General features: G+C 45.2%; 1 protein-coding gene across 1 annotated transcript; it reads right to left on the bottom strand.

Moving 5' to 3' along the window:
- Positions 1-295: 295 nt before the first annotated feature.
- Positions 296-10,943, bottom strand: Nfkbiz (NFKB inhibitor zeta). The gene is made up of 12 exons (XM_038345966.1): positions 10,566-10,943; positions 8,115-8,248; positions 7,553-7,583; positions 7,335-7,432; positions 6,355-7,166; positions 5,656-5,761; positions 5,145-5,291; positions 4,896-4,959; positions 4,453-4,622; positions 3,318-3,428; positions 3,030-3,197; positions 296-1,584 (listed from the first exon to the last, which is right to left on the bottom strand). Exons 1-12 carry the CDS (start codon positions 10,849-10,851, stop codon positions 1,531-1,533), a joined length of 2,181 nt encoding a protein of 726 aa, XP_038201894.1. The 5' UTR covers positions 10,852-10,943; the 3' UTR covers positions 296-1,530.
- Positions 10,944-11,271: the final 328 nt, after the last annotated feature.

The following is an 11,271-nucleotide window of genomic DNA, read 5'->3' on the forward strand; positions in this document are numbered from 1 at the left end:
ATCTATTATTAAATTTCGTATTTTCAGAACTTAAACTTTTACTCGTGAACATAGCAAGCCATTTTGATATTAAAAGGCATATAACTTCAGGAAACATGTTCTCAAAATAAAGTAACTCAAAGATATGAAAGACAGGTAACGTGGGCCTTAATAATACTTTCTCTAGGCTGGAAATATAGCTCAGTAGTTAAAAAGTTTGCCTAGCATGCACAAGGCCCTAGAGTCAATCTTTAACCATGGAAAAAATAGTTTTTAACCAACACACACAAAAAAGGCACCAAGAAAAGGAAATGCATATCGTAAGACAACATGAGTTTATTAATGTTCATTTAAACCTACGCATGAGTTTTGTCAGTGAGTGGCCTGAGTCATTCCACCTTACAGATGCCAAGTGACTGAATCAAACTTCTGTCTATAAGATATGCTGAATCAAATACTTAGCTACAAAGATAAGTTGGTCAATTAAAAGACATCATTTTAATGGGTCCTATTTATCACAAAGAATCAGTGTACAATCAAAGCTAAATTCTTCCAGGTATATCAAACATAAGCAAAATAATGTTAAAAGAACTGACATTCCTAAAAGGTAAAACATTTTTATGAAGAGTATAATAAACACCACAGCACATTTTTACTCTTTGAAAACAAAAAACAAGAAGCTTTGCTTAATTTTTGTAATTTCTATTAAGGACAAACAAAAACTTTAACAACTTGTACAAATCACAACTTCTAAGAGGTGATTCATAAAAAGGGTCTCTCTAAGAACATGAGTTAACATACAAATAAGTCTCTTTCCAGTGCACACCACAGCAACTTTGGGACCCACTCCCCAAGTACTGTGAAAACAAGTTGAGTGATCACACAATAAAAAATTGCTCTGAGTGTGCAAAATTTTAAAGGTGGTAACGATTCACTAGCTCTTCTCTATTTTATTGACTTACACACTTCAAATGTCCATGTTACCAATCAAATATGTACATCGTATTAAAGGTAAACATAACAATTATATACAGCTGCAAAGAGCACATCCTAACCACAGAGGCCTCTCTCATCTAGTGCAAGGGTGAGGGTATTAACCACCAGATCCTGCATCAGACCAAAGAAGCATCAACAGTACATCCAACTTTCTTGTCCCCTTTCAAACGCTTTCATTTTTCTTTTCACGTTTCCAGTCCATGAAACTGGCAATAGCCACGTGAGCAATGCTTTATGCTACAAATCAAGTCTTTTTCCCATGAGTCTTTTCCTACCCCAAATCTACTGTTTATTGAATGCAGTTTTACCATTCAGATCAAATTCAGATGTATAGATCCCAGATACCTGGGTATGAAATATGCAAATCTGTCAAGAAAATTAAATATTTGTCTTCTTTTCTTTTAATGTAATCCACTATATAATAGTGAACTAAATGTGCTTGTTTCATAGAAACAACTTACATTTGCCAGTACAGGGCAAATGGTCTATGTACAGATACATCAGGACTGCCTAACTGACAGTGAGTGTTGCTGGCCAGGCTCCATGCCAAGGGAGCTAGTACGGTGGTGCTCGCTGCTGAATGGACTTCCCCTTCAGGATACGTCGGATCTGGAAGAGAAACGGAAGGTGGGGTTTATTTCTCACGATCAAAGTGTTACACTTCCTCCAGAGTTTCTCTCCTCTCACACATCCTCTACAATGTCCCTAACTTGTAAGCATAGCTGAGTCAACTCGCCAGCCCCAAGGGTTTTAAAATGACAACTTTCACAGCTTATTTCGAGTTTCTTGTAATGACTGTGGAGGGCAAGACAGTAGAGCATTTCCATTACAATTGAAAGTCAGCAACTGAAATAGGTCTGCATTCCTCTGCTAATCTTTACCACTAGTGCCTGTGAGAAGATCTAGCTACTACGTGGCAGGAACTGTGGTGAATTAGACAATCTCACTTATCATGAAGCCACCATGCAGTAACAAGAACGCAAAGTCCCCATTACACACTCAAGTACATCTCAATGACTTTCGAGTCAAGACAGTGGCCAGAATACCCAAATGTTAAAGCAGCTGTGTGTAACTCTATGGGTCCGAGAAAGGCACCAACACTCATCTAGAGTGGCCGACTTTGTATTCCAGTTGGACAGACAGTAGTATCCACCTCTCAGCCCACAACAGATTAGAAGCAGTGACTTAGAAGAAAAGCTTGTGGTGGCTGCTTATAGGTGCTAAAAAGAAACCTGCCCAGCGACCACAGCCTAACGATGAAGGAGAGAGGCCCTCTCCATGACAGCACACACAATACTGAAGGAACAATGGCATTCCAAGAACAGTAAGTGAAGAACCTCCAGCAATGACCCAGAACACCGCTGTGTGAGAGTTATGTCACAATAAGCAGCAAATGCTGGGCTTGGGAGCTGCCATTAACCAACTAATCATGTCCTCTCTAAGCACTAATTTCTTTTTCTGTTAAGCCTTATCGAAAAGTTTTTGGATTTTTAAATGACATAATATACACGAGGACTTCTACAAACTACCAAGTGTCTATGCTCCAAAGAGCTCCACAGACAAGAGTTACTAGAACATTTTGGTTCTGATGACAGCTAGGAATCAAAGAAAAGGCTAACCTGCATAAATTAATTTATAATTGATAATGTATGTAATCATCTATCCACAGCTACCAATCGCCCTGATTCCCTCTGGGTAAAGAGATGATCATAAAAAATAATTTCTTAAATGATTAAGTTCTCATGGGAGGAAAGTTTACTCATGGGAAACTATTCAACCCCTAAGGATAAAATAAAACCATGCTTAATAGGCATAGCATAATTTTAACACATTCTAGGTTCGATTTCCTATGGGGGACCAGTTAATAGGCAGAATTATAAAAACTGATATATGCTAAGTATTTATTACATGAGCCTGAACTTCAAACACTCCATATCAGAACAGCCTACTTGCAGGGCATCAGCTAGCTGGCCTTTGCCCTGCACAACCTCCTCCCTCTTTATATTTCAGACCAAAGGGCCTAAAGGCATTTCCACGCCTCCTATGGCCCTCACCTGTTCTCCCACAGGGCCATCAGGAACCAAATGCACAGGCTGCTCGTTCTCCAAGTTCCGAGTACTCGGGTCTGCTCCCTTCCGCATCAGCAGACGGACTGCGTCCAACTGTGTCACCCGATACTGCAGGCTGGCAGCGACGTGGAGGGCGGTGTTTCCATTGTAAGCCTGAAAACAAAGAAGCAAAATGACAACCATCAGGAAGGGGAAACTCCGTGAAAGGAGCGCAGAACTTGAAGGTGGGAAGGTCATTCCAACGCCGGCAGAACTGAGGCTTTCTAAAATTACCTTCGCATTCACAAAAGACAGGCAACTGGGCAACTCCAAAAAGAGGCGAATGAGCTCCAGATTTGCTTCTTCGGCTGCCAAATGCAGGGCTGTGCGGCCACTTTTACGATCCTTGGGAAGGCAAGAAAGGAAGAGTAAGAATCCAGATGCCATGCTTTAGACAGTCTCTGCTCTTCGTCCTCTCAAATGTCCGAAGAGGCTTTAAAGACTGCTTCAGAAGCGTCCTTCTCCAGCCTCCCTGAAGCCCAAGTTAAATGGAATCTCCTATTCCTCTTGTATTCCCAATTAATTTATCTATCTGATACTTATCACACTCTACTCATACACAGAGCAGTCATTAAAATGTAGAACTATAAAAGACTACTTTTTATGTGCTATATCAAAGTCCACATATTACATATTCCTGTGTTTCCAGACTTGGTGGCCACCATGTAGAGCTATGGGGGGAACAGCAAGCTCCACAGGGACCCACGTGGGCATCTGTATCCCCAACATACTTAACACAGTGTTTTATGACACAGAAAATAATCAGGAAATAATCCCCAGACTTAAAAAGAATGTTTTCCAGTTTAACATGGGCCAGGAAAATGGCTCATGGTGTATGGTGCCTGTTGCCAATCCCAAGAGCTGAGCTGAGTCCCAGGGCTCACAGCGGAAGGAGAGGACAACTCCTGTGGACTGTCCTCTGACCTCCACACGGACCCATACACATGCGCCCACGAAACAAAAGTCTAACAAAACTATTTTTTTTTTAAATAAAAAGCAAACTTTAAAAAGGCAAATTCCCCATTCCCCCAAAGCACCATCTTTACGGTCAGCACATAAAAACAGAAGCCAAAGTAACATCAATCTCCAACTTCCTTGAACTTTTAAACAAAGACTAATTTATTTCACAGCCCTAGATAACTTGTTGTTTGTTTGGATAACCAGCAGATTAAAAAGAAATCAAGAAAGCGGATTAAGGGATCTTTTCCAGGTTAAACTTCTTTATTCCATCAAGTTAAAAATGAGGGGAGGAGGGTGAGGAAGTAGTTTCAGTCTGCTTCCTCATGCTTGCAAGCCAGGCCTGGGCCACACACACACACACACACACACACACACGCCTCTCCCACCCTGCCCTCTACTGTGACCTTACCTTCGCCTCCACTGAAGCTCCCATCTGAATTAGACACTTAATGGTGTCAACCAGACTCTTATTCTTTAGTAAAAGATCCTGCACTTCCGGTGAATGAGGCTGTTGGTTCCTCTGCAGCTCATGCACCACAGCGTTGTGAGCCACCACGGCACAATGGAGGGGAGTCAGGCCTGGGAGAAGGGTACACGAGAAGTCAAGGCCTCCATCAAGTCTCTCAGTCACTACAATTACTCTAAAGATGCTTCCTTGTTTCACTTCAAATGGTCTCCATAAAACCTAGTGAGGTAATCTGTATGTAGCTAGGCAGTTTAAATGCCAATTTCACCTATGAAGCATTTCGTTTTCTTTACCTCCTCCTTTATGATACTGATACTGAATATTCTCAGTACCCTGTGCCCCAATTTTCATGTGGTCCTTTATCCGAAAAAGCATCTGGTGCTTACCATCATAGTTAGTTGCCTCAAGATCCACAAACTGATTGCTCCTCATTGCTCCCTTCTGGATTGCCTGCAAATTTGTAAGACACGCGCCTGTTATCCAAGGGCAGGGCACACAAATAGTCACCTACTAGCGTGCTAAGAGATAAATAAATCGACTCCAAACAGATTATTTTAACAAGCAGCCTACATGCAACTTCTTCCAGCCAAGCCTTTGGTGATGCAATGATGGAAGCCGGCTTTCTGGCCTCTTACCTGGAGCACCTGGGAGTGGCCCTTCTCTGCGCAGACATGCAGAGGTGTTCTTCCCCAGCAGTCTGTGGTGTTCACCTGGGCACCAAGGTTCACCAGATCCTGCACAATGAGGTGCTGGTTGGCAGCTACGGCCACCTGAAAGGCGCTCTGTGGACATTGAAAGAAAGATGTTTTTGAAACCTATTAACACTATCATAACAAGGAATGGGAAACTGAACCATGGCTGAGGGGAATGTCCACACCAAGAAAACAAATCCTATTAATAAACAACCAAATACAGCAAGCTAAGGAAACTAAGCTTAGGGCGTGGCTTAATTATACACAATCTTTGGCCAAACAACTACAAAGAGAACATTAATAACTTCCAGGCTGATGGTGGCAAGAGTCAATATCTCAAAGTTAATATTAACTGAAGTCTCTTGATTTGGGGCTCTTAAACAGTCTGCACCTGAGACTGGCGCTCCCCCACTTGGGCACAAGCACGTCTTTGCCATGGCAACGCCCTCCTCACCTGGCCATTGTGCTCTTTCACGTCCAACATGTGAAGCGCGTTCATCTTCCTTGCGAGAACATAGGAGAGTGCTCGCCTCCCTTGGGCAACAGCGATGTGGAGAAACCTGGAGAGGGGTGAGGAAAAGAGAGGAATCGCTTGTGACTTCATTAAGTTGAGCTAAAAAGACAAAACCTTCCTTCACCCTATTTCTGATGTATTGATACACTCAAATGAAATGTTACAGAGAAGACTCTGGCTTTTCTGACATGTTGGAAGTCCATCTGAACTGCAACAGAGAGAAGATAAGAGGAGGCAATGCTGAACGCCATGATGAACATTTAAAATCTATTATTTTCTTAATACTCGTGAGTACAAATACTCATATATAACTCTATGACAGAAACATTAGTATTTTATGTGTAAAGAAAATACAGGCATGGAGATTTTAAGTTACTTGACCAGAGTCATAAAGGCATCAGGACAGAGTAGGATCCATCTACAGATCAACTTTTAATTGATGCCCAGTCATCATCTAATTGTTTCTGCTCTAAAGACAGAATCTACATTAGTCTTCAGAACAGGTTATTCATAGAAAGCACGTCTATTTTTAATTTAAGAAAAGGAAGATTTAAAAAGTCCTTTGTATGAATATGAACTATCACTGTGCCAACCATTAAGGTTCGACTATGAAAAGACATGAGATGAAAGGATACTCACGTGTCACCATCTGCATCCTTATAGAGAAACTGGTCTTGGGAAATATTTGCCAATTTGCTTTCTTCCTGCTCTACCTGCCACTGAAAAAATGACTTCCCTAGCTGTGTGGTGCTCATTGGGCTCCCCATGATGTTCTGGAGTGACAGGGAAGGGCCTAAAGCGGGCGAGCCAGCATCAGGCACCCCGACTGCCTCACAGGCATTGTGTGGCATCAGGTTGAAGTTCTGCAGCGGAGTCTCGCTTTGCTGTGGGATGCTGGGGGAAGGCTGAATGGGCGCAGCGATATTCTCAGATTCCCCGTGGCCACTCAGGAGAGAAACAAAACTCTGGCTCGTGCAGAACTGTGGCTCTTGATGATCAAAGAAGTTCGATTCATACTTGGGAGACTGGGATGTTCTGGAATAAGAACCGAACTGCAGAGCTGGGTTGTGTGGATAGTTCTGGTGCTGCTGTTGTTGCTGTTGCTGCTGTTGCTGTGGCGGCGGCTGCTGCATGTTCTGGGTTTGGGGCGAATACTGGTACATAGAAGCCTGGTCCATCATTTGTGGAGAGCCACCGACTCGGAATGGTTGGTACTTCTGAGATGCAGAGAAGACGAGCCCTCCATGGACATCCTGGCACTGGTCTCTTGGGGAGTTCTGGGGTAGCACAGGGCTCATCCAGCTAACCTGGACAGTGTTTAGAGAGACTGGGCTGCACTCGTTCTTGATGTTTATAATGTTCTGAAGCAGGTCAGTGCTGCTGTCCAGCTTGGATTCACCTCGACGGACATCTTCCATGCTCTCCCCTGGTGCAGGCGTTTGAGGTGGTGTCTAGAAAGAACGAAAAGAAAACAAGTTTCACAACCGCTAGACGTAGACTCAGTGGTAGGATACATGACTAGCTTCAATCACGGGCACCGAAAATAACTTTCTTAAATAGCAGCGCCATCCCAGGAATGGTTCCACAGAGCATTCAGAGGAAAACAGTAAGACGCTTACCACAAACTGAGTGGCCAGCAGGGCCGGCCGCTTGCAAGCGGGTCCATCAGACAGGGTATCAGTCCCCTTCCTTTTCCCCGCGCTCTTCAGTTCTGGTCCTAGAGAGAGAGAATACGCAGTCTGTCATCGTCCCACTCTACAAATTCCACCTATTTCCACAGAGTCGTTTTACTGTTAAACACACCAATAAAATTAGGAAGAACCAGAGTAGCTCTTACCTGTGAGTTGCTCAATGTTCACACTCCGGGTCTATTAAGGGAAAAAATTCCAATTTAGTCTGTATAAAATGGTCTCTCACTTGGTAAAAGATTTCTCTCTACTACCCTCTACAATACATCATAATCTCTGAAAAAATAAATACTGACAGAACAGCTATCTCCAGGTTTGTCCTCTCTCTCTCTCTCTCTCCCTCCCTCCCTCCCTCCCTCCCTCCCTCCCTCCCCATTTTCACCTCTAGCCTAGTCAATCCTGGCCAAGATGAAATTAATAAAACCATCTGATTCCTTCCTCTCTAATCAAAATGTTCTATTTATGCTGAAGCCTATGAACTTCCTTGTCCCTAAACTGCTTTCACTTTGTCCGCTCATTAAATTTCTCTTACACCCTTTGCACTGAGCCAAGTGCAAGGACTACAGCAAATAATTAAACAGCTACATCCTGTCCTATGAACTCGGGTCATTTATGAAAAACTGCAAGTGACTCATTGGACCTAGGTTAGCAAACACCAGTAACCCTGACAGACTAGTCTCCCACTCGCTCAAAATCAAGAGCAGACGGCACCTTTAGCTCATCCGCAGACAGGCTGGAAGTCTTCTGGCTTCGGATATGCAGCAGGAGCTCCTTCACCGAATTCTTTACACGAACGCCTTGGAACGGTCCTTTCTGCTGCCTGCCAACCCCCATATGGGGCTCGACTGCTCAAAAGAAAGGGAAACGTCTCAGTTCCATCTCTTCACAGTCAAGAATCACGACAGCACCCCCCCCCCCTCCAAAGACTGCAGGCTGACGGAGAAGGACCTCCAACAGCAAACTCAAAGCCTTTCCAACATCTCAGTCAATGGATTCTCAGCAGCAGTATCCAGGACTACTCAAGGAGTCGGTGTCGTCTGGCAGATTTTCCCACCAGGCACCCTAAGGAAATTAAAGCACTATCAAATGTGGTCCAGGATTCTTGGAGCCAAAAGACAGATATACCCAAGGAAAGCCTCTCTGTCTCTGCAAGTTATTTACTCGTGAAATAGGATCAGAGGTTTTGCCAAGATTGTAGGCTTTTAATTATTCCTGACTTTGAGAAATCCTTGGAGGAGCAGAGTATAAATGAGGTATTTATAGTTTCTAAAACGAAGTCTTTTATGTTTCTAAAGAAAGTATAAAGTACCTTCACTTCATTCACCTAAGAAGGAACAAAACTTCCTCTAAAGAGCTCAAGGTACCAAAGACTTCTTAGTATTTTCTCCAAGAAAGCTGTTTGAGTTCGGTGAGCACATTTCCACATACACACACAGGATTTCCCCCTCACTTACTGCTCTTAGAATTGCGTACATGGGCATTCTCAGTAAAAAGGAAACAGGCAATTCACTTAAAACTTCAGAAAGCAGTTTAAAATTCACTGTGAGTACAGTGTTCGGCTCCTGGCCGCAACTATGTAATGAGCTCTTGAATAGCAATTGAACACAATATTCCGAAAGTCAGGAAAAGAATAGCTGGTTCGCCGGGCGGTGGTGGCGCACGCCTTTAATCCCAGCACTCTGGAGGCAGAGGCAGGCAGATCTCTGAGTTCGAGGCCAGCCTGGTCTACAAGAGCTAGTTCCAGGACAGGCTCTAGAAACTACAGGGAAACCCTGTCTCGCAAAACCAAAAAAAAAAAAAAAAAAAAAAAAAAAAAAAAAAAAAAAAAAAAGAATAGCTGGTCCATTACTCAGAACAGGAAAAATAAAATGGAGAACAAAGCATAACTTGACCCTCTATATCACAAGTATATGAGACAAACATCTCAATGATGGGGCAAATGAAATGATCGGATGGTCTTTCTTTTTAAATTCAAGGATTTCAACAAACACCCAAATAGTCAAAATCTAACAGCATTCCTCTGGAGTGACAAAGAATTAAAAATTCCATGCCCACGTCACAGGGAGAAAAAAAAATGCAGTTTCAGGAATCCCCCTTGGCTTGTGTGGTACACCAAGAACTCGCAAAAAAAAAAAAAAAAAAAGGATCAGCCAATGTCAGCAAAGGGCCCAAGGAACCCAAAAAGGGCTGGAAATGCATATGCACCAAACTTTTTATATAGCGTATACACGGCACTGTGGCTTAAGGCATGTCATTTTAAATAAAAAGTATTTTTAAAAAAAGACAACCAAAGTTTGAGAGGACAGCAATAAGGAACAGCAAGGAGTCAGTCTTTAAAGTATTTTCTATTAGAGCCACAGATGAGAAAATCTAGGCGGTCTTTAAATCTACCCACAGCGGCATCCTGTTTTCCCCCAAATTATGCAACTCGGTTTATGAAGAAAGGAAACCATGCAACTCGCCGCCGCGAAAGAAAGGGCTTCAGTAGCTGTAACTTTTCCATTCTAAGGCACACGGAAAAACAAGACTGCAGAATTCTGAGCAGGCTTCTCAAATTCCAATTTCCTAAAGTAAGCGCACAACCTGAATCACTTTTCCGACCCCAGCGTTTCCCTTACATCTTGATAAGTGGTTTTTCTTTTATTTATTCCTATAAGTATACTAGGAATAAGTCGTGGCTTTAAACCCAGTTCCCAAAGTTTTGTCCTCCACCACTGCTTCTCGCTAACAGAGCTCCAGAAAAAAAAACTACGTCTCCATTAGACCCAAATCTCAGTGTAACTCTTTCTCAATGGTTGTCGAGCTCGGGGGGGGGGGGGGGGGGACACGGGGGGGCGGAGAGAGAAGTAAAGGATGAGATAAGCGAAAAGGAGAATCCGAGACTCTCAAGTTATTTCCCCCAGATTCCAGGGCTCTAGTCAGCGGGGTGCTCGGAGCTCGAGCCCCAAGTCGCCCGACTCCACAGACAGTCAAGGACATCGTGCCCGAATCAAGACAAGACATTTTAGCAGTCACTCAGGACTACTCCGTGTCTGTTCCGCTGCTAAGGAAGTCGCCGGAGCCGCTTAACGTCTAGGCGCCCCCTAGTCTGGAGAGCCAAGCCCTGTTCTCCCAGGCGTGTGAGCCCCGAATAGAGGGACGCGGGGTCCCGCGGGTGAGTACCTTGTGGGCGCTCGGCGCGGGCGCCTCCTCTCGGACGGGACTCCACGGCCCCGCAGGAAGACACGGAGGAGGGAGAGGAGAAGTCGGAGGAGTCGGAGCCGGGCGAGCCGGGCGCCGAGGGCACGGTGGACAGGTAGCCCGCGTCGCCGGCACCGGGGGCGGAGGGCGGCGAGGCCCCGTAGAAGTAGGCGAGGTTGAGCGGGCTGGTCATGAGGCCGCAGTCGCCGGCCCCGTCCAGCAGCCCCTCTCCGCCGCGGCTGTCGTCCAGCAGCTTGTCCACGATCATGCTCCCAGGCTAGGCGCTCGGGGTCCCCAGACACCTGCGCCACCAATGGGCTGCGAGGCTAGCAGCTGCAGGGAAGCTCGTACGTGCGCGGCCCGAGGCTGCCGGGCTATTTAACGAGCCGCAATCTCCGACACCCTCCACCCCTTTCCCCCACCCTCCGTACCCCGCCCGGCCATTGGCGGCTCCTGGTCCGCCTCCCGCCCCGCCTCCGGATGCGTCTAGTTTCCAGTAAAATGCCCGGGATGAGGCAATGCGCCCTCCGCCCTCGCCCCGCCCTGCCCAACCGGTTGTTTTCCGGCGGCTCACCTGGAAACCCCGGGGAGCACCCGCACCCCGGACCCTAGCCCATGCCAGCTCCAAGCCTCCCCGGCCGGCTAGCCGCACCCGCACAGGTCGGAGCCCCTCAACAGACCGTGTGTG

The sequence above is a fragment of the Arvicola amphibius genome, chromosome 10 (assembly GCF_903992535.2).
Source record: "Arvicola amphibius chromosome 10, mArvAmp1.2, whole genome shotgun sequence".
Taxonomy (NCBI): domain Eukaryota; kingdom Metazoa; phylum Chordata; class Mammalia; order Rodentia; family Cricetidae; genus Arvicola; species Arvicola amphibius.

Coding starts and splice junctions, on each gene's coding strand:
- Nfkbiz (XM_038345966.1), bottom strand. CDS start 10,851: ATGATCGTGGACAAGCTGCTGGACGACAGCCGCGGCGGAGAGGGGCTG. Junction 4,623..4,895: donor TGAGGCAACTAACTATGATG/GTAAGCACCAGA, acceptor CCCTTCTCCCAG/GCCTGACTCCCCTCCATTGT. Junction 1,585..3,029: donor ATGGCCCTGTGGGAGAACAG/GTGAGGGCCATA, acceptor TTTCTCTTCCAG/ATCCGACGTATCCTGAAGGG.